General features: G+C 44.2%; 3 protein-coding genes and 2 long non-coding RNA genes across 6 annotated transcripts; 3 read left to right on the forward strand and 2 right to left on the reverse strand.

Annotated features, from left to right (window-relative positions):
• Positions 1 to 2586: 2586 nt before the first annotated feature.
• On the forward strand, positions 2587 to 3246 carry LOC136355188 (uncharacterized). The gene is made up of 2 exons (XR_010739389.1): positions 2587 to 2694; positions 2775 to 3246. It is a non-coding gene; the product is annotated as an uncharacterized lncRNA (long non-coding RNA).
• Positions 3247 to 3478: 232 nt separating this feature from the next.
• On the forward strand, positions 3479 to 4463 carry LOC107280200 (uncharacterized). Its single transcript, XR_003240439.2, has 2 exons — positions 3479 to 3720; positions 3810 to 4463. It is a non-coding gene; the product is annotated as an uncharacterized lncRNA (long non-coding RNA).
• Positions 4464 to 5606: 1143 nt separating this feature from the next.
• Positions 5607 to 9891, reverse strand: LOC4329949 (la protein 1). Its single transcript, XM_015772194.2, has 10 exons — positions 9727 to 9891; positions 9526 to 9604; positions 9257 to 9409; positions 8766 to 8908; positions 8302 to 8450; positions 7802 to 7882; positions 7318 to 7714; positions 6631 to 6778; positions 6324 to 6402; positions 5607 to 5916 (listed from the first exon to the last, which is right to left on the reverse strand). The coding sequence occupies exons 1-10, from the start codon at positions 9787 to 9789 to the stop codon at positions 5805 to 5807; spliced, it is 1404 nt and encodes a 467-aa protein (XP_015627680.1). The 5' UTR covers positions 9790 to 9891; the 3' UTR covers positions 5607 to 5804.
• A 4918-nt stretch (positions 9892 to 14809) lies between these two features.
• On the forward strand, positions 14810 to 16295 carry LOC4329950 (zinc finger protein CONSTANS-LIKE 3). Its single transcript, XM_015770369.3, has 2 exons — positions 14810 to 15594; positions 15676 to 16295. The coding sequence occupies exons 1-2, from the start codon at positions 14911 to 14913 to the stop codon at positions 15988 to 15990; spliced, it is 999 nt and encodes a 332-aa protein (XP_015625855.1). The 5' UTR covers positions 14810 to 14910; the 3' UTR covers positions 15991 to 16295.
• Positions 16296 to 17228: 933 nt separating this feature from the next.
• On the reverse strand, positions 17229 to 21400 carry LOC4329951 (serine/arginine-rich splicing factor RSZ23-like). 2 transcript variants are annotated; one of them, NM_001401903.1, is made up of 5 exons: positions 21254 to 21400; positions 20945 to 21047; positions 19790 to 19878; positions 18643 to 18901; positions 17229 to 17990 (listed from the first exon to the last, which is right to left on the reverse strand). In NM_001401903.1, exons 2-5 carry the CDS (start codon positions 21031 to 21033, stop codon positions 17825 to 17827), a joined length of 603 nt encoding a protein of 200 aa, NP_001388832.1. In that variant the 5' UTR covers positions 21034 to 21047; positions 21254 to 21400; the 3' UTR covers positions 17229 to 17824. The 2 variants fall into 2 exon arrangements, with proteins under 2 accessions (NP_001388832.1, NP_001388831.1); NM_001401902.1 differs by having other exon boundaries at positions 17229 to 17999.
• Between the last annotated feature and the right edge of the window lie 496 nt (positions 21401 to 21896).

Raw genomic sequence — 21896 nt, forward strand, 5'->3', positions numbered from 1 at the left:
TTATTTTTTGGTACTTGATATTGATAAACACCTTTTTTTTACATATTGTAAAGAGTAGCAATAATATAAGAAATGTTTCTCGCTATCTATCAGATCAACCTCATTGCACTCCAATCGCATAATCGTTTTCACTCAAAAAATTAGACGGAAATCATACAATGAATAGAAAAAAATTGGATGTAAACACGATTCATTCTGTTGGTGATTACATTTTTTTAAAAAAAAGACATGTGATTGTTTTCTATTTTCTAAAAATAATTTATTTTGTCATAAATAATTCATTTTGTTGGTGATCACATGTTTTTTTAAAAAAAATACATGTGATTTTTTATTTTTAAATTAATAAAATTGCTCGTTATTTTTATATGATTCTTGGTAGACGTGGATCCAACCTTTTTTTTTGGTGTAGTAGCCTCAGGCAAGCCTTCTATTTAAGCTAGTGCTGCCCAAGCTAGGCAAAATGTGGTATTATTTGTGCACTGACATGTGACCCGTGTGGGGCCCACTTGCCATGTTAGTTAAAACTGGCCACGATACTGCCGAGGGATCGAAATTGACAAGGTATTGTAAGTTAAAGGATGAGGTTACCTGGCATTTTTATTTAGGGATGGATTTCATATTCGGCGATAAATTAAGGGACCTCAAGTGAACTTATTCCCGGTTGCTACAGTATCGCACAGTACTGTACTGGGCTGCTGCTTTGCTATGTGGGCTGACTGCTAGGCTTCGTTTGCTTTTTGTTGGGCCGGCCTGCTGCTGCTTTAGTTGGGCTGCTTGCTAGCTTTCTCTCTTTTTTTTCAGTTTCTCTTTTTATTTGTGGAGCGTCAAAATCGCCGTCACGCGTCGCGATTCGCATTACCGGCGAAAATCGCGTGGGCCCATCCTTTAATGACGGACGAAAAAATTAACCGGATTAATTAAAATATTTTTAAAAATAAATTACCGTTTTAAAGTTTTGTAAAAAAATATACACCTCCAGCCCTATCGTAGGGTGGGGCATATACATCGTCCTAGGTAGACGCGGGCTATGTGACGTACCATAAGGTGGGAGGGGTGTGCTATGGCAATTTTGTAGGCGGACCCTTCTCAACCTCCCGTAGGATGATTTAGTTTTGTGACATTAGCAATAGTTTGGTGATGCATGGGGTGCGTCGTGGTAATTTTACAAGTGACCCTTTCTCGCGCTGTCGTGTGGGGCTATAAAATTGCCATGGCGTGCCCCTCCCACTATATGACGTGCTCATAGCCTGCTCTACCGTAGGGCGATTTATACACCCTGCCCTATAATAGATTGATAGGACAGGAGAAGTATATTTTTGCAAAACTTTTAAAACAATAGTTTATTTTTGTAAATCTCTTAAAACATAGATAAATTCCTTGTTCTGGCTCTTGCTCGTTGTTAACCGCACCAACATGTACTAATACTCAACGTTCTATACTACACTTTTCAATTTCTGCTTTCTCATTTTTCACGTGCGCGTTTTCAAATTGCTAAACAGTGTGTGTTTTTTTAAAAAAAATCTATAGGAAAGTTGTTTTAAAATTCATATTAATCTATTTTTCAAGTTTTTAGCTAATATTTAATTAATTGTGTGTTAATTCGCTGCTCTGTTTTGCGTGCTGAGGAGAAAGGGTTCCCAGTGGCCAACACAACCTAAATCTTGATCCTACTCTTAGACTATCTTTTTGAAAAAGAAGTCTTGGGCGTCAAGGTCCTTGCAACTCTTAGACTATCTTCTTGGAAAAGAAGTTTTGGAGGTCAAAGGTCCTCACAGCAATGGTGGATTAGCGGCCAAGTTTGTTCCCTTCTGTACAATTTCCTACAGAGTGCCAACCTCTATTAAAGAAAGCAGAAGGTGGAGATTCTTTGATCCGTTAACGAACTGTAGCTTTCTACAGATAGAGTATAATATACAGTCACTAGCTATAAGTAATCTGCTACGCGGGTCTCCCAAATTCAATCGGCGACCTTTCCACAGTCATTCAGTATCTACATTGCCCAACTGCATGTGCTGTCACGGATGATATTAACAGTCTTTATCATCTGAGGATGGTAGCAATTTGGGTGGTACAAATTGGATAAATTTATTTGAAATCTGGCAAACCTAGATACACAGTAATTCAAATGCCTCTTAATTTGCAAGTTGGTCGTATCTTGTTGGAGGGAAAGGTTCGGTGGCTCATCAGTTCTTCAGTCCGTTAATTTGCAAGTTGGCCGTCTCTTGTTCCACTGAAAGCGTGATGGCTTCGTAGTTAAAGCAAGATTGTCATAGCCAACGCCTAATGCTGTAAGGCGTGACAGCAAGTCAAGCTGGGGTCAGCGGTCGCCGTCGCCGGTGAAGAAGCACGTGGACACCGTCACAGTGCGGCGATGAAGCTGTTTATGGCCCTCTTTTGGGGAAGCTGCTCCAAACAGTCCACAGTTTCTGAGAATATGTAGTTACAGATTCTGAGAAATGAACTAAGAAGCTAGATTTCACAGCTTTTCCAGATTCTCAGAAGCTGGCTACCAAACAGCTGTTTCTTAGAATCTAAAGCTCCCCAAACAGAACCTATATACCTGATGGTGGCTACACCGAGCTACGCCTCTTTGCAGCAGCTGCGAAGCCTACGAGCGTGCGAGTGAGCTTCCAACTCGATCACTAGCTGCCGCTGGTCGCTGCCGGAATAAACGCCAAATTAAACAGCAGCGAGGTGATCGATCGATCCTACTGTGTTTTCCTCCGTTTTCCGCGATGAAATATATGTTAATGTTCGTGCTTTACATCTGGCAGATGGTCATGGAGGCCGGCCTTGCCTGCTGTGCCAAGGCCAACCATCGTCTGCATCTGCATCACAGCAAGGAGGCTACACTTGTGGCGTTTTTGCTGCTGCTGTCTTACGGAGTTGGCAGCGTCCATTGCTCCACGACGGTGTGCAGATCGTGGGAGGCACGCACCCCTGTATGCTGGTGGGCTGGCGTTAGATGCGGCCGGAAGAAGCGCCCTGGGCGAGTCGTGGATCAGCTGGACCTACAGTACCTGTTCCTGTCCGGCACAATCAGCCCCTTCCTTGGCAACCTCATGTTTCTCGAGGAACTCGACCTTTCTTTAAGGGGGATTTTACGGTACTTTCCACTACTGGTGGTACCAGTATAGTATATTCAAATCAAACCGTTGGTTTGTAATGGGTATTTTGATCCTTTTTAAATTATTTTGGTATTTTTAACATAACATAGAAAGGGGTATCAAAATTTCCTTTTTGCAACGCATCGGGAGTTCGGGATAAAGAAGATAGATTTGTCATCTAAGAGCATTTCCAACAGCATGGCCAAATCTCACTCTCCAAATGCTCATTTAGCTAGTTTGCCAAAAAGTTAGAGAGTTAAATTTGTTTTTTACTCTAACAGCATCTCTATTTATCTTCTCCAATTTGACAGTGGGTCCCACACGTATTCCCCTCTCTTCCTCTACATGTTTCCTCTTCCCCAATCCCCATCAACCCAGCAGCTCTCACCCCTGCTGGTCGAGGTGAGGGGCGCATGGACTAGGAGCCGGCGGCGGCTTCATCATCGGCGTGATGTGCCCCTGTGCCGGGAACGGCAAGTACACGGTGTGCGGCGGCATCTCGCTCATTCTCTGCTATTTTTGTTGCGTTTGGTTGGCTAGGGTGGATATGATCAGATTCCGATCGATTTGGAATTGTTGGTCACTGCAAAAATTGCGAATGGAGAATGGAAAGGTAGGCAAGCAACAACGGCGAATTTCGTGCAGATCGTTGACTTGTTCCAAGATTTTGGGCTGTTTATTCACCTCAATTTTGGGCTGCAGCTGCGGCACGGGGTGCTCGTGTTCATCCTGCACGCCGTGCTGTAGCAGCTGCGGCGGCTGCTGCCCCAAGTGCTCCTCCTGCACGACGCCGTGCGTCGGCTGCCTGGCGTTGCTCTGGCAGTGCCTGAGCTGCCGTCGTCATGCTGCAAGGGGCAGCTGTCGTGCTGCAAGTGCCAGTCGTCGTGCTGCGAGGGGGAGCCTTCCTGCTGCTGCTGCTGCTGCTGCAGCGGTGGCGGCAAGGGATCGCCGGCGTACTGCTGCGGCAGGTCGTCGTGCCTCGGAGGCGCGACGCCGGCACCGTCGTCTGGCTCAGGAGGCTCGGCGGGCGCGACTGTCGACAGCGCGGAGGACGGCAAACGATGCGATGGAGGAGGCAGAGAGGAGATGGGGAGGAGGAATGTGTGGGACCCACGGTTGGCTAGTCACTTTTGGCTGGCCAAATTTGGCTAGCGGAGGAAAGGTTTTGGCCAGCCAGATGGCTTAGCCATTCGGTTAGAGAGGTTGTTGGAGCACGTTTTTTTTCTAGAATGGCTAAAATTTAACTTGGAGAGTGGAATAGAGAGGCTGTTGGAGATGCTTTAACAATTTCAACGGCCAGGTTCCTAGTCATTTTGGTATGCTTTCAAATCTATCCAAACTAGATCTTGGGGATAACAATCCTGAAGCAAGTAACGATGAAAGTTGAAAATTCGGGCGGGCATTCGGAAATTGTACCAATCTGAGAATGCTCCGCCTAAATCATGATCAGCTAGGCAATGTTTGAAAAATGGGTTTGGGATATGATTTCCCACCCTTCAAAGGGTAAGTTTCAATCTTAGCCATCCATTCATTTCACCATATTTTATCCTATCCCTTCATTCATTTTGATTTCTCAATCCCACCTCTCCTAACCCATTTTCCAAACACACCCCTAGAGGCGGATATACCAAGCTCGATTGGTAACTTATATCACTCTTGAGTCTTGAACAACTATGGTTGGACGGAAACCACCTCGCCGGCGTAGTTCCTCCTAGTATAGGAAACTTTCGGGGCCTCGCTGATGTGCAGCTAAGTAGAAACAATCTTACTGGTAGAATTGAAGAATGGATTGGAATTTGGAAAGCTAACTATCTAGAATTCCTGCATCTCCAACAGAACAACTTCGTTGGGCCAATACATCCTCTATTGGCTATCTTTCATACTTGTCACTGTTATCTCTGGCAAAGAACAGCTTTGAAGGTCACATACCAACTAGTTTCGGAAGTCTTCAACAGTTACGGGACTTGAACATTGGTTACAACAATATATCCCCATGGCAGTATACCATTCAGTATGGAAAAGCTTCGAAACCTCACTTATGTGGACCTTAGCCACAATAATCTTGGTGGCTACACACCATCCAGCTTTGGAGACCTTCCACTGCTTGGGCAGTTGGACCTTAGCAACAATAATTTCCAAGGTATTATTCCTTAAGAGATCATTATGTATCCAGAGTACTACTACAATTTTTTTTTGAAGGTCCGAAAAATTTCCCGTGGTTCATCTTCTCTGGAAGCTAAAAGCCTAAAAGCAAACCTTACACGAAAATGCTCGTGATCATGAGCTGAGGCCCCAAAGTATAAATCCCAGAACGGTGAAATCAGCCATATTTCTAAACCTTTTTTTTGTGTAATTAGAATGATGAAATAATCGTTTTGTAATCAATCCAGGACGGTGAAGATATCTGAAGATTGTCAGGACAGCTGCTCTGCTCCGCTGCAGGAAACAGCTCCGGGTTTGCATGTTTGGAGCTATACAAGGTTATATCCTCCAAAGCCATTCAAAAGTAAACGGCAAAGCCGTTACTAAAGGCTAATCATTACGGAAGTATACCTTGGAACAAGGTTAGCATAAAAAATGGACAATAACAGTCACAAAATATGGTAATAAATGGTCTCTGATATAATAAATATACAAGACCACCGATAGTAAGCGTAGCATGTTACTTCTCGGTCGAGTGAAGACGTTAAAATTAGCCTAAGCAGCAGCTTCGACCTTCTGTGTTTTATTCGCACCCTTTTCGGAGGAATCAGAATGTCGGCCTCGCTTCCCATTGAACTGCTTTCCTCCTCTGTAGCTCTTTCCAGTCCTAGAAAAAGAGCAATAACATATATATGACAAGGGGCAAAGACACATTATATTCTGCAGAGAACATTAAACATGGGCATACGAGATGATCAATTTTCGTGCAAGGAAGTATCTATTCGACATATATATACAAGGAATTAAGGAGCATATTTGTGGTAACCACAATACTGCAATGCACAAATAAATTGCAATTAGCGCAGGTCATCTAGCTCGAAAATTGCAAATGAAAAAGTCATAACATTCTCAAAAGGCACACAAAGTTATTTCGGTCTAATTTGCCACAAAATTACTGAATGCTGTAGTGTGCCTTTCCTGATAATTGTCTGCAATTACTTCTAGAGATAATATTGTACGTAGTACCAAACAGGACATAAACAAATAAAATTAAACTGTTAATTCATTGAATACCTTCCTTTGTAACTCCTATTGTCCTTGTATTTCCCTTGAATGCCACGTATTGTATTCCAATAATCCTTCTCAGCTTCACCTGCAAAAACAAAAAAAGTAAGACCCCACAAACCAATTTAATTGCATCCAGATTTGAGGAATTAATTTACAGCGTCAAACAATAATAGGAGTCGATTCCACCTAAGTATCATTAAATGGAACTAAAAATTTTCTATAATGGATATTCTACATTTATTAATCATGATACAATGCAAGCAGTAATGGTATTAAAAAAACTCTAATAAACACATGTCAAATTGTCAATTACCAGTCACAGGCTCCAAGGTAACAATGTGGTCTTTAACTATCAAGCCACCTTCATCAGCTAATACAGCAGACATGCGGGCTTTTTCAGCTGCCTTAGAATCCTCGAAACGAAGGTATCCCGATTCATCCCCGATACTGAAGTCCACATACTTCAGGAAGAAAAACATGTGCAATGAAAGTAAAAAACGGAATTAAAAAGTGTCATGTGAATTTGTGACATAGTGACATACAATATGAACAGTTCACCACCACAGCCATGCCAGGTACCAAAGATATAGATAATTAACATTATGTCATACCACTACCTCATAACTGTGCTCCTCCAAGGACCATAAATAAACTTTTACAAATATGAATTTACAATTAGGACTAGCTATTAGTCTATTACCACGATTTTATGGTGTGTATCAAGAACATTTTCAGGCATTTCCCATTCCATAGTTAATTGATCTTAATAATTTTACAACTCGTCATGCTTAATATCCCACCAGATCTTTAAGGACAAATGAAAGTACAAAGATAATGCCATATGACCCATGAGTTAAAATCTGAGCTCTCTGTGGACCATATTTGAATCTAGAAGAATGCTATATGTTTCATAATTTTCATTCCATAATGTTAAACAGAACTGTTACTGGTGTTTATACCAAGAAAAACTAAAGCTAGAAAGTGGTGTGGATTAAAATACCCGAACTGTTCCAAATTTTTTGAACGCTTCTTTTAGATCTTCCCTTGAGATTGGACTATTCGCTTTGCCAGAGAGGCCTCTGTCATCTTTGATCGATGTTTCATTATCACCCTTCTTTTCACTTTCTAGCAAGGCATCAACTGTGCACTTGTCACCAGATTCTGTAGCTTCCCCAGCATTCACTTCTTTCGCTTCAGTCATGTCGTCTGATGACTTCTGTTCCTCCATATCACTGTTCACGGTAGTCCTCTCTTCAGATTCCCCAGTTGATGTTTTCTTCATGGACTTTGGAGTTTCTTCTTCAGTGGCAGTATCATTGTCTGCACAGTTTTGTTGCACCCCACCATCAACCGTGATTCTCTTCAATTTGAAGGCCACAATTAGGCCTTTAGGATAGCTGCAACACAAATTCCAGGAAAATGGTCTTGATTTGAACTCTAAAGGAAGGAAAAGTAATTGAACAGACAGCCTGTAAAAATGTCACCCTTCATTCTGCTCGTCCTTCTTAGGATGTGCCTTTTCATATGCTTCTTTTTTAGATTCTGTTTCAGCATCAAATTCCTTCCTTCATGATTCAGGCAACGAATTATAAGTTACATAATGTCACATACAGCAACAGAATGAACGCAAATATGTGAAAGGCATCATTAATTCAAGTATCACTAAAAGAGGTAAACATGCAAGACAAGGAACTTGCTAGAGGGAAATGCTTGCATGATCTGACACCAAACTAAACAAAAGAAGTACAAAATTAATGCAGCTTATTTCGCACATTTCATTCAAATTGCACTTAATAGAAAAGAAAGCAATGTTGGCAATGAAATGAGGTTTGATAACTAACAACTTACCGGTATGGCAGTACAGCTAGAGGGGAATATATTGGAATTAACATAGAAATTTATGGTGATAGTACTAAAGCAAGCATTTTATCTGCACATTCCACATGTATGATTATCATGCAAAAAGGATATGTTAGTGGCTTACTTTAGTTTTATTTCCAGATTTGCCCCTGCAAAGAACAAATTATTCTCCAAAACAATTTTCGCTTCATCCTCTTCTGAAAATTCAACTAAGGCAGTGCCACAGAAGTGTTTTTTGTTTGAGATATGGCGTGGTAGCCTGACACTATTTACCTACAATTCAGACACAAGTACACCAAGAAAATGTTAATTCATTGATATTTGCAGTATAGTATTGCACATGTAATCATAACACTGGAAAAGCTCCAGATAGCCAGCATGCATAACTGGTAATTATGTTCATGATACTCAAAATCCTAATTATGAAAAAGGTTCACGAGAAAAAAAACTTCCTTTGTTCTGTTGAACTTTGAATCGAATTTATGCAGCCTAGCCATGCCACCTTTTCTCTTTGCATTACATTTCAATTTCATTTCAAACTAACTGCAAGCTTGTTGTGCACTATAAGTGTTCAGTACTTGGACACACCTTTGCATATTGCGCAAAGAAAGATTGGACATCTTCCAGCTTTACATTGTAAGGCAATGGTGACGCAGCAACTGTCCTTGAGTCCACTTGCTTGATGATTTCATCTGCCTTCAACAGCTCACTAGCTCGACCAACCATTTTTCCTGCATTTGAAAAATACAGCAAATCAGCAATGATAAAAAAGAAACCAATTTACTAGAGAAACTTAACTCACATAAAAGTAGACCAGCTCTAGTTCCCAAACTAACACTGTATTTGAGAACATGGCATATTTATCATTACTAAAGAAGGAAAACAAAAGTTTATTGACAACATTGAATAGCAGGTCACAAAGCAGAGTATATGTACACTTTACATCGTTATCTAAAAATGTACACTTCACATGTTTCACTGGTATTTACCAACTCCTTTTGAAATTCAATTGCCAGCAATTTGTGCTCGTTGCTAGTGAATCACGAATAACTGGAATTAAGAGGAAAGAGAGGAATCACCATCCTCCGAGATACGAAGCATCTGGGAACGACGTAGCACCTCTGCTACTGCGAGCACTGTCTCCTCTGGCACAGTTTCGGGCTTCACGGCGGCGTCCAGCCCGAGGTGCGACTTCATCCGCGCGAAAGAGCATATCAAAGCCAAGCTTACCACTGCACATTTCCAACAAAATGAGAAGAAAAAAAAAAGACGCTAAGTTCAGCACTCAATCATCGCGCCGGAGAAAAGCAATCCGCGTGGAAAATGTACTGCGCGAGAGATCATTTACATCCATCTTCGCGCTGCTCGACCGTCTCCCTCAGGAACTTATCGCGCGGGAGGTTGCTGTCGCTGAAGTAGAACTCCACCTGCGACAACCAAACCAAATCAAAAGCTCAAACCTCCCCCCCAAAAATAAATGCTCAAACAAAATCGCCAAAAGGGGGAGAAATCCGCCGTGAACAAACAACAAGAAGGCGGGATCGGACACCTGGCGGAGAACGCTCTTCGCCTTGGCCTCGTCGATCGACGGCGCCGCGGTGGCGGCGGCCATGACCCCGATCGCGATCGAGCTGGTGTGGAGAGGAGAGGAGAGGAATCGGCGGCTTTAGGGTTTGGGTTTAGGAGCAGCGCGCGTACTGTGCAGCGTGCCGACGAGGAAGACGGACGGAGAGTGGCCGAACCTTTCGAGGAGCATCTGCTGGGCCCCGCCCAAAGGCCCAAACACTATCCTCCGCTACATTATACGAGGCCCAATCACCGATTGGGCTAACCTTTCTAAGTTGGGCCGGACCCAATCTCCATACTAGGCTCAGCCTCGCGGTCCATGGCTTCAGGTCGAGATGAGGACTTGTTTTGGGAGTTACAGGCAGTCGTAGCCGTAGCTTCTTTGAGAATCAAACTCTCTCAAACAGTCTAGTTCTTCATCTAATTTTTTGAAAAGTTGTAATTACAAAATACACAAAATAAGTTAAAATCCAGAAGTTAATTCTTCCAGTTTTTTTAAATTCTCGTAAACCAACCAACTGCTTTTTAAGATCTTAAACTTTCTCACTTGGCTGTCCAACGTCGACGCGTCGGCGTCGGCGATCCGATAGAGACGCCATTCTCCTCGTCCTCCTCCGCACTTGCGTGCAGGGGTTCTCTCCTCTTCTCCTCTCCTCTCTCTCCCGTTGCGATCTGCAAGCTGCGGTGTAATCTTATCCGGATTTTCTACCGGAAACGGCCGCATTTCCCTCTCGAGGCCGAAAACGATGTGGAATATCCCTTTCCATGTTGCCCAAATACAGTAGCAAAGCTAGTACTTAGAATTCTGTTATCTTTAGAGTGACTTGTCACACTCTGTCCGTTTGATTTGTCCTCCTCTCATGGCAGCAGCAAATGGTCAATTAGTCGAAGTAGTACTATCCAACATGTTCACGGCCTTTCTTCTCCGAGAGTGACTGTCGGCTGTCGAGTAGTGTGTGATGAACTGAAACCGTTCCTTTTTGGGATGGCCGCTGAATAAACCGAAACGGAGAAACTGTGGGCAGCTCTGAATTAAGCCTCAACCTTGTGGCTCAAAGAAGTCCCAAACCGTGTGTACCAAGCACCACAAAATTGGTTTCGATTTTGGGATGCTGAGAAGAATCCCACGTATAATCATGGAGAAATGTTCAGGTTTTTTACCTTTTGCTTTGCCCCCCAGGTTCTGCATGGAAATTATTAAATTGAAGAAATGAGTGCCAAGCGTCCAGCAGCTGTGAAATGCTTTGGATTCCCTTTTGCCAACTTCTTGTACATGTGATCAATCAGTTTGCTAAAATAGAGGTAGACCTCGGTTGGTGTTTCATGGGCACATGTAATCTTTGTGTTTTGAGACTGCAACAATCGTGGGGATCATAGATATGTGAGCTCAGTTGATGTTGAAAATTTGGTCATAATTCGGCATATTTTAATCCAAAATAACAAGATAATAAACATGATATTTACAATGGGATTTGATTTGGTGATAGTGGTGAATGTAATCAACATGAGCATGCTTAATGTAGAATAACCATCAACAATCATATAATAACACAATGTTGACATTGCGATGAATATTAACAGTAAAACTTCTAATTGAAATAATGTAAGAAGGTTATACCCTAAGAATGGTCATCCGCTGGAGTTTGAGGCAGTATTGCCTCCGTTGGTGTTGACGGGAGCCTCCTTCTCCTTGTATCCAGTGTTGCCGTTGTCTCCAGTGTTTGACATATTGGTGAAGGTGAAGTAGATGTTGACGAACAGTGAGTAGTCGCGCCTTGCGCTCCCAAAAACCTGATCGCACGCCCGTCCGTACAAACGTCGCAGCAACGCGTGGTTTCGGAGGCCTACTCTCCCAACGCGTGTGCACACACTCGTCGGGATGGGATTACTGTAGCAGCAACAGCGTTGAAAATGGATGAAAGTGTGTCTCTCTTCTCTTTTAGGAGATCAAATCCATTCTCATTTTATATGAGGAATGGAAGATGAAGAGTAAAAATCATGGAATAGGAAGAGGAATATAGTAACTAATTCTCATCAATTAGCCATGAACCATCCTCCACTACACAACCATCAACCAACCATCAATTAGGAGTAATTGATGTAGGTTACCAATGGAATAGGAAGAGGAATAGAGCAATTAATTGTCATCAACTAGCCATGAACCATCCTCCACTATACAACCATCAACCATCCATCAAATAGGAGTAATTGATATAAGTTACCAATTCCCTAATCAAATGGATTAATTCTCAAAACTCCTCATCCCATTGATATCCCATAAGAGAATGAATACACATGAATTCCTAGCATAATGAGGCTTGGAATTTATTTGATTTAATTGATTTAAATGGATCAATTACCCAATTAAATCTAACAGTTGAGAAGCAGACTCTTGACTGTTGAGATGCATGCAAGGCTACTCCAAGCCAATTAGGCTGACGCCTAACTTTGCCAGAAGTAAGATGATGCCATACAAAGTGAGGTAGACACCTTATTAACTGTAGTACAGGTTTAACAATGTTTGCCTAGAAATTGAGTACACATGTGATCCGAATGTGTGAATTAACAAAGTGTGACTCTCCACGATCGCAACAACAACCAACCAAATATAAGTAGTAACTAACTAACCCAGTAAACTATGACACGCCTAACATTTGGGTGTGGCAATTTGTGGCCTTCATGTAAACATTCCCTTTAGGATATTTCTTAAGAATGTTGAATAAGATAGTCTATTATAGAACAATAAAATGTAGCCAATTGTCTAACAGCCCATATAAAAGAGCCAAACTTCATTAATATGACCTTTTCGATTATACGGAAAAGACACATGCGGACACCACCAAGTGTGTGCCCCTGGGTGCATGCTTAAGAAACTGACACTTAAATAAAATCCATGAGCCTCACAAAATGTTTATTTTAATCCTAATAAAAGTGTTAAACTTCAATAATACTTGCCGTATTTGTCATTGAGGCTCGTTTGGTAGATTTCCCAGTAATTTTTAGGGAAAAATACTGTAGGAAGACTCCTATAACAAATATATTAACAATTTACAATGTACAGGGCGAGATTACGAGTTTTGTAGCCATTGAATAATATGAGGGGAAAAAACTCTCTTTTCCCCAGTATTTCATTATTGACATGTATTTTGTTGTTTATGCCTTTTAAGTGGCTAGGCTTCCTCCTCACACACACTGGGTTGCTTCAAAAGCTCAACCTCTCACACAAGATGCCATTGACGACCAAATCCTACCGAGGACTTGGTTGCAGTGGATTAGATCATAGTCACTTCAAGTGCCGGAAATGCTGAACTCACCAATTCGTATAGACCCCAAACAAGTAGCGACCCTATATTCCAATACGCACACCAAAGTCTAATTACAAGTTGCACAAGTATAACAGTACTCCATATACACTCTACGCAAGTTGCAGACGGGTTTGTTTGGATTGTTACCAATTTTGCCCAATCAATATTTTGGTAGCGCTAAAATCTTGGTAATTTTTGACACTAACAAATTGATAGTATAGTACTTTTAGCAGCGTGGATATAAATTGGTAGCAAACCAAACATCTATATGTTGGGTTGGTTTGGTTTGTGGCCTAAATAGACCTTATCAAATTTTGTCAATGCCAAATTTTGTTAAGTTTTGGCATGACTAATTTTGGTAAGGCAAAGTTGTGTTTGGATTAAAGCCAAAATAGCCTAAGTTCACTATTGAAATGGCTTATTTTCTTACTCATGCCAATTTGGCTTTAAACCAAATAGACACTAAACACTATTTAAATTACCAAATATTGGTATGGCTAATTTAGGCCTCAAACCAAAACAGCCCGTTACTATTGAAGTTGCCAAAAAAAATTGGTAGGACAAAAATCAACCTCAATCCAAACATGCCTAACATGTCTAGTACTCCTTCTATTTTAAAATAAACGAGTCTAGTAATGTAGCATGTCTCTCTAGATTCATAGCCCTTGAATACATCATATTTCATACTAAGCTTATTTATTTTAGCACCTAAATATATCATATTTTATACTAGTCTGTTTATTTTAGAATGGAAGGGAGACGCAAACACATGTCCACTAGCCTTGGTGTGCGGTGCCAACTGGCCACCAGCAGCAGGCAGCAGCCCAGCTCAGTGCTGCCGCCGCAAGTGTCCAGCGTCCAGCACGCACCAAGCCCTACGTGAAGGATCCAGATCTCGCACGAGATTTGCCGCGTCCCCACTCCCCCCACCCACGGTGGCCTCGGCTTGGCCGTGGCCGCTGACATGGCATCACCTCATCCGCAAAGCGATAAGCCGGGAGCGCACCAGCCAACCGGCGCGCGACACCTGGCGCGAGAGGCGACGGTGACAGTCGGACGGGTGGGCCCCTCCCTCTGTCCCCGTTGTCCCCGTGCGTCGCAGGCGCGCGCGTCGCGACAATGGTGGCGCAACCACCGCTCTCCTTTCTTTTTTTTTTCCTTCTCTTCCCGCAGAGGAAAAGGACGTGCAAGTGTGAACGGCATCTGGCTAGATGTACTACAGTCCTAGAGAGCTCGTGCCCATCGCGATGTACAAAGTCTTTTTCTTTCTTGGCTTTTTTGCGTGCTTCTGTGCTAGTAGTAGCAGGAAAAGCAGAGAGATGGGTTCATGGTGGCCATGTTGCGTAGCAAGTGATTTGATCCGATTCCGTGCCGCCTAAAAACCGTTGGTTAAACTATGGGTCTCATACACATCGCGATCAAAACGAATGCAAGAGCGTAAAGGTATACTCGGATAAGCGCTGAAAATGCAGTAGTACTGGCAGTGCCGTTTTGCAAGCAGCGCGAGATGGCGACCCTCTGCTGCTGCGACGGCGATTTGCCGGCTCGGCCAATGCGGAGCCGTCAGCTCTCCGCTGCTCGGCTAAACACCGGGCAATGTGAGCGAGAGTACGCGCGAGACGCGAGCCGACGGGGGGAGGGAGAGTGACCGCGCGGGTCGGACGGTCGGTCGGACCACACTCGCGCGCGCGTCTCGTGGCCGGGAGTCCCTCCACGTGCCACGGACCCCCTCAAAACCCCCCGCGAATAGTCGAATCCCCCGTGCCCAACGCCCAAAAAACACAGCCAAACTCCGCGAGAAACCGAGCTGCGAGCGAGTGAAACGCACCACGCGCCGAGCGGCAAAGCGAAGCGAAGAAGAAATGGAGGCGGTGGAGGACAAGGCGATGGTGGGAGTGGGAGGAGCGGTGGCGGCGGGGTACTCCTCGTCGTCGTGGGGGTTGGGGACGCGGGCGTGCGACTCGTGCGGCGGGGAGGCGGCGCGGCTCTACTGCCGCGCGGACGGGGCGTTCCTGTGCGCCCGGTGCGACGCGCGGGCGCACGGCGCCGGGTCGCGCCACGCGCGGGTGTGGCTGTGCGAGGTGTGCGAGCACGCGCCCGCCGCCGTCACGTGCCGGGCGGACGCCGCGGCGCTGTGCGCCGCCTGCGACGCCGACATCCACTCGGCGAACCCGCTCGCGCGCAGGCACGAGCGCCTCCCCGTCGCGCCCTTCTTCGGCCCGCTCGCCGACGCGCCGCAGCCCTTCCCCTTCTCCCAGGCCGCCGCGGATGCCGCCGCGGCGCGGGAGGAGGATGCGGATGATGACCGGAGCAACGAGGCCGAGGCGGCGTCGTGGCTTCTCCCCGAGCCCGACGACAATAGCCACGAGGATAGCGCCGCAGCCGCCGACGCGTTCTTCGCCGACACCGGCGCGTACCTCGGCGTCGACCTGGACTTCGCCCGGTCCATGGACGGAATCAAGGCCATCGGGGTACCGGTCGCGCCGCCCGAGCTGGACCTCACCGCCGGCAGCCTTTTCTACCCCGAACACTCCATGGCCCACAGCGTAAGCCTCACTACCACACAGCTAGCTCTCGTCGATGCTCATGGCGCGGCGTTATGACATGGTTTCCTACGCGTTCCGCAGTTGTCGTCGTCGGAGGTCGCGATCGTACCGGACGCGCTGTCGGCGGGCTCGGCGGCGCCGCCCATGGTGGTGGTGGTGGCGAGCAAGGGGAAGGAGAGGGAGGCGCGGCTGATGCGGTACAGGGAGAAGCGCAAGAACCGGCGGTTCGACAAGACCATCCGGTACGCGTCCCGCAAGGCGTACGCCGAGACGCGGCCGCGCATCAAGGGCCGGTTCGCCAAGCGCACCGCCGACGCCGACGACGACGACGAGGCGCCATGCTCGCCGGCGTTCTCCGCCCTCGCCGCGTCGGACGGCGTCGTGCCGTCGTTCTGAGGAAGGACGTACGCACGGTACGGCGAGTCGGCGACGTGCGCCGTCGTAATTTTGGCGCGCCCCGTGCGCGCGTGCATGCGTGCGTGTGTGCGACGCATGGCCCCGTGTGACATGAATAATATGTACAGTAGTTTTTCATCCATGGACGTAGTATTCTATTGTACTCCTTGTACTCCTACTACTCCTCTTCTGCCTAACCAAGGCTTGTACATTACCATGGGAGTAGCTGTTTTTGCAACCGTGACCATGGTTCAGTGCTTCAAGTTCAAGGGCGTTAATGTTACTGTCCATTCTACTTTTGGAAAGGCTAGTACTCCTCCTACTTGCTACTAGAAGCTTGCCGAAAAATGGTAAAGAAAAATGTGCAAGAACGAACTGCAGTACTCATATCTCCATCAACCAGGAGGTTCGAGCATCATACTACTCTATTATACGAGTGTAATCATCAACCAATAACTCCCCTAACCTCACAGTTTTTCTCCTGATTTTGGTTTTTTTTTGGATATCTGACTGTTTTACACGTCTCCTTTTACTGTTCTGTGCACCTCGGCCTAATTTGCATGCTTATGCGTTGCCGGTGCGCCGGTTGATTACGTAATTATTCATGTATTTGGGGTTTGGATGCCGGTCATTGTGACGGTTGTTTCCGGTTGGCTGGTGCGTTGAGTGCCGCGTGCCATGCTGCCATTTTTTGTTTTGATCTAATTGTTTCTTCTGTTATTTCAGATCGGTCTATCCGTTCTGTATTCTGTGTCTTTGTGACTTTTTGTTTAGGTCCTTGGTATTTTTGAAAATTGAATGTGAAGAAGACAAAATTCTGTTTTTGGGTGTGTTTGTGGTTTGTTCTTCTGCTGGGTATGGAGGTGCGATTTTCCCCACCTGCCGTCCTCCCTGCTGGTCACACCAAATGCCTCATGCTCCGCCGCCATCGCGCATCTTCGTGCTCTCCGGTGAGAGCGACATGGGCGGCCGCGGTGGCGTCCACCACCGGCGCTGGGATGGCGTCGTGCCGACCTAGTGGTACATATTCAAAGCACCCTTTACACAGCTTTCCGTTCGTGCTAGTTTCTGTTACGTCTTTTATTTACCTGTGAGGTGAAACCGTGCAACAACTTCCGTATTGGGGGACACGGACATGTACTGAACCACGTAAAAAGGGTTGGAATCATTGAAGCCTTTTCTGTTGCAGATGCCATGGAAGTTTGATGGCTGCAGCCGCGTAGTGCAACCATGTGACCTCGGTACTAGCGTACACCGCTTTGGCACAAAGCCATGTGAAGCGCCGTATCGGTGTGCCCGTGCCGGGTGTGGGGGTGGTACACATGTAGCGCATGTGATCATGGCAATGGTGACGCGATGCATGATACAGTGAATGTTGTAGGAGTATATGTGAGCTGCTCCAGAAGAGCTGTGAACCTGGAAAGTGGCGCAGCACGGTGACCACAGCGCATCCAGATGCAGTGGAGACATCCAGAAGCATGTGTAATCCTCTGATATTACGGCATCCGCAACAAGCAAAAAGAGCAGCACCTACAAAAGACATTAATTAATAATACTAGTATTTAGCACAAATATTCCAGCAATGTGAAAAATCTAATGGTACAAAACTTAGTCTTACGGACTACATGGGGTCTCAAAGTCATACAGTCGACCAAAACGCTAGGCTCCTGCTTCAACAATTGTATCAGCAGCGGCGGGGTTTTTCCCGAAGGGTACACAAATGCTTCCGAAGAACATACTCAATCCCTATAGCTTTTCAAGACTCCATAACACAAGCGCTTACAAAAACACACCGAGCCCCCCTAACATTTCCAGCAAATTGGAACTAGGCGGGTTACGCGTTATTTGCGTAGGGGGACTCCTCGCGGTTGGCTGGCTGTGCTGGTGATCTGCTGTAGCTTCGCTCACGAGGAGGTGGAGGTGATCGGCTGTAGCTTCGTGCACGAGCTGGTGGTGGCGACCTGCTGTAGCTGCGCCTCTTTGGAGAACGATCCCGTGGGCTGTAACTCCTAAAACAAAGAAAGGTTTTAAAAACAAACAAACTTGCGGTTATCACAGAAAATAGTTGCTTAAGGGCATGTATGTGGCAACACAACAACAGTAGCATGATATTCCGCTTCAAGTAAAATGAGACAATCTCAACTACAAAATCCTTCAACCGAGTTGTTACCATGTTTGCCTTAATCTACTGTCATCTTATCTGTATGATCAATCCACAATATGCTATAATGCAGTAACAAATAACAAACTAAAAAAAATAAACACTAGTTATCTTAATAGTTATTAGTGATCATGGTAACAGTATATGCATCTTAGTAACATAGCCCTGAATTTGAAATTGAACCCAAATGTAAGTGCGGACAAAGCTGATCAGTGCCATTGAGCAAATATTTTAGTGAGGGAGAAAGTTACAAGTTTATTGGAATACTTATATATCTTGTACTTCAAGCTTCTTATGTAAGCACACCTTTTAGTTTCTCCATTTTCACAATCTTGAATATGGGGTAGCGCAGCTATATAAGTTGGTATATAAAACTGCAAATGTAACAACGATTTGGCTGGCCAACAAGAAAGAATCTAGGGATGCCAAGATATCATTTTGTCATTACTCATATCTACAGAGCCTGTTTGAAGACAATAACTTTACATTACCTTCTACCATAGCTTGGGCTCCTCCGGTATCTTGGGCTGCGGCTGCGACTACGACCGCGGTACCTTGGACTCCGGCTACGGCTGCGGCTGCGGCGTCTTCCACTGCCAAGGCCTCCAGAACCAATCCGTAAGCGGCATTCACGTGCAAAATGACCAGGTTCGCCACATTCATAGCACTTCATGTCAGAACCACCGGAACGATCTCGGCCACGACCACTACCAGCTTTGGTTGACAGCTCAACCCTCCATCCATTCTTGCCTATAAGCACATCACATATCAGCAGGATGATTGTAAGCGGAATTCATGGACTGTTTAAATTTGTGAGTAACCCTATAATAATATGTTAAGTAATAGCTAAAGCATAGAAGTAGGTTGGAAAAATACAACACATCAATTGAAAGGGTAAAAGAATATCTTGGTCAAGTAACAAATCATATGATGATATCACAATTTTAATGTACAAAGCTACATGCACAACTGAAGTCACAGAGAAAAAAGAAAGTAGGCATGTACCAATATCTATCAAGTTTCTTAACTTGGAACAACATGGGCCTAATGTGCTTGCAACAATATATGTATATCACAATATATCAGATCAATATAAATGTAGAGTGTCAAATTTTGACCTCGATTTACTAATATCACCACTCTAGAAATAAATAACAAGGCCCGGTTAGGTTAAAAGACGGACCTCTTAGTTGATATCATGTAAAGGTTCAATTTAGAATTCTACTAGTGAACAGGAATTGAGATTCAGAATTTATGAAACTATGGATTTGCCCCTGTCTATTATTTTCAAAACGTCCTTCTAAGACCGAACAGTTTACAGGAGATAGCAAGATGCATTCATGATGGTAAGCTAAAACTATATGTTTGGACACAACATATTTTATCTATAAATTCAGTGTCTATTGTTTATCCAAATTAAATTTATAAGTTGCTTGAATCATGATTCAGACAGAGTTATTTATACTATAACCAAGATAAAAATTGATGGGGACTCACTTGACTAAAGAAATAATGTAATAGCCATTTTAATGGCAAAACTATGTAATGCCAGAAGTTGAAATAGATAACTCATTAGAGAAGTGCATAACATGAAACTATCTTGCATGAACTACAAAGACAAATATCTACGCTTATTACCATCTAAATCACGAATTGCATCTTCTGCATCCCTGCGGTCATCAAAGTCAATAAAGGCAAAACCTGGTGGTTTTCTAGCAACCCATACACTGCATAGAAGAAACAACTCAGTTGAAAGTGGAAGAATCAGATAATCTCATTTGCAGACATAATTAAGAAATCATTACTGCTCCATATAGACTATGAATTCATTACCATTCTTAGTATTGAGTAACAACCTAAATATCTCTTCCATGGTTGTCGATACAAAAATCATCTTTAATGTTGTGACAGAAATCAGCAATAAAGAAACTAATACACACACACACACAAAGAAAAACCTATGGCATACAAACCATGACTACTCCATGTGAACATCAACAGCCTTCAACATAACCCTTTGGCATGCAGATACAAACATGCCACTGAGTGGTTCAACTAATGAGTAAGTGATAAACTCTTTAGACCAGCAGACAAGAAATTCAGAATATTGAGATATCGCCAGTCTATTAAGAAAGGAATTCAGGCGTACACTGACAGACCAAGAGATAACATGACTTTATTTCATATACTTCACAGTTAACGCTGCGTCACATTGTTAAACATCATAACTTTACTTGATCTGCCTCTTCATATCTTATTGTTCACTGCAAACTCAATTACTCTTCAAGTTCACCTGATACTTTCTAGCATATACGTTGCATCCCACAGTATGAGGCATGACATACAAACCAGACCGATCCTAATACTCAAATTAGATATATTTTCCCAATCCCACCAGTAGAACAGAGCACTTAGGTGCCCAACAATAAGTGACCAAGTAAGGCAGATTACTTGTTTATATAAAAAGGAATTAATTATATCCAGCAAAATTGCATTGCACCGAGCTCTCCACCTCACATATGTCAATGAACTAATTTTACCCCAATAAAAGCACAGTACAAGACAATCATCCCCTGCTATCATTACTAATTTGAGAGCTAATACCCACCATTTAAAACTTAAATTGTAAAGCTGCAGCATTCCAATTTCAAAATCACACGCTTGACTAACATCCATACAAGTGGCTAAGCAAGTCAAACGAACAAGCAGGCACATTAAACAAGTATACGCAACACAGGGAGTAAAATATATATATATAGTGATTCTTAGCTCAGAGTCAGCAGAATCTCACACCTCCTCAGAACCCCAAACACGCGGAACTCGTCCTCGATCTCCCGCGCCGTCACGCGCGGATCCAGGTTCCCCACGTACACGCGAGCCATGAGCGCGCTCGACCCTGCAGGTATTCAACACAAATCACTCCCACCACGCTGAGGAAAGCAACAAGCACCACCACCAATCTCTACCAAACCAAAAGTAGAAGAACACAATCACACACACACAAAAAAAAAAAGAGGAAGTAAATCCGGAAATTCCTCGCGTTTCCGACCGGAAAAGGGGGGCGCAAAAGCAGAAGCAGCGGGGGATCTGGAGAGTACTTGCCTTTGCGGGCGCGTCCGCCTTGGGGGGGATTTGGGTTTCGGGGTAGGCGAGGAGGAGGAGGAGGAGCGGCTCTAGGGTTTTAAGCTCGAGCCGTCGAGCGAGCGGAAGAGGAGGGGCGGAGGGGCAGGGGGGAGTGTAATATCAGGCGGAGGGGGTTGACGGATTGGGGACAGGGGCATTTACGGGATTCGAGTTAAAATTTTTGTCTCTGTTTGGATTACAACGGGTTCCCCTGCCCGGTGGGTCCCGGACCAGCCGTAAACCATTCTCCCTCAGCATTTGAATTTTGTCTAAATTTTATCTAAGAATATAAGAATTTTTATGTTCGTTTCTTATTTTAAAAATATTAACACATGATTAATTAAGTTTTAATTACTATAAACTTAAAGAAAGATTTATCTCAACTTCTATATAAAAATTTTCGTACAAAATACACCGTTTAGCAGTTTGAAAAACGTGCTAATGAATAAAGTCTTTATCTTGATATAAATATAAAAAAGGCGGGGCCTAATAATTATCACATCAATTATTTCTTATTTAAATTTCTTTATATCTTATCTCTAATCCCCTCCACTCCAACCTTATTTAATTTTCTTTCTATCTTATCCCCAATCTCGTTCACCTCAACCGATCGGGATTTATA

Source organism: Oryza sativa, chromosome 2 (assembly GCF_034140825.1).
Source record: "Oryza sativa Japonica Group chromosome 2, ASM3414082v1".
Taxonomy (NCBI): Eukaryota; Viridiplantae; Streptophyta; class Magnoliopsida; order Poales; family Poaceae; genus Oryza; species Oryza sativa.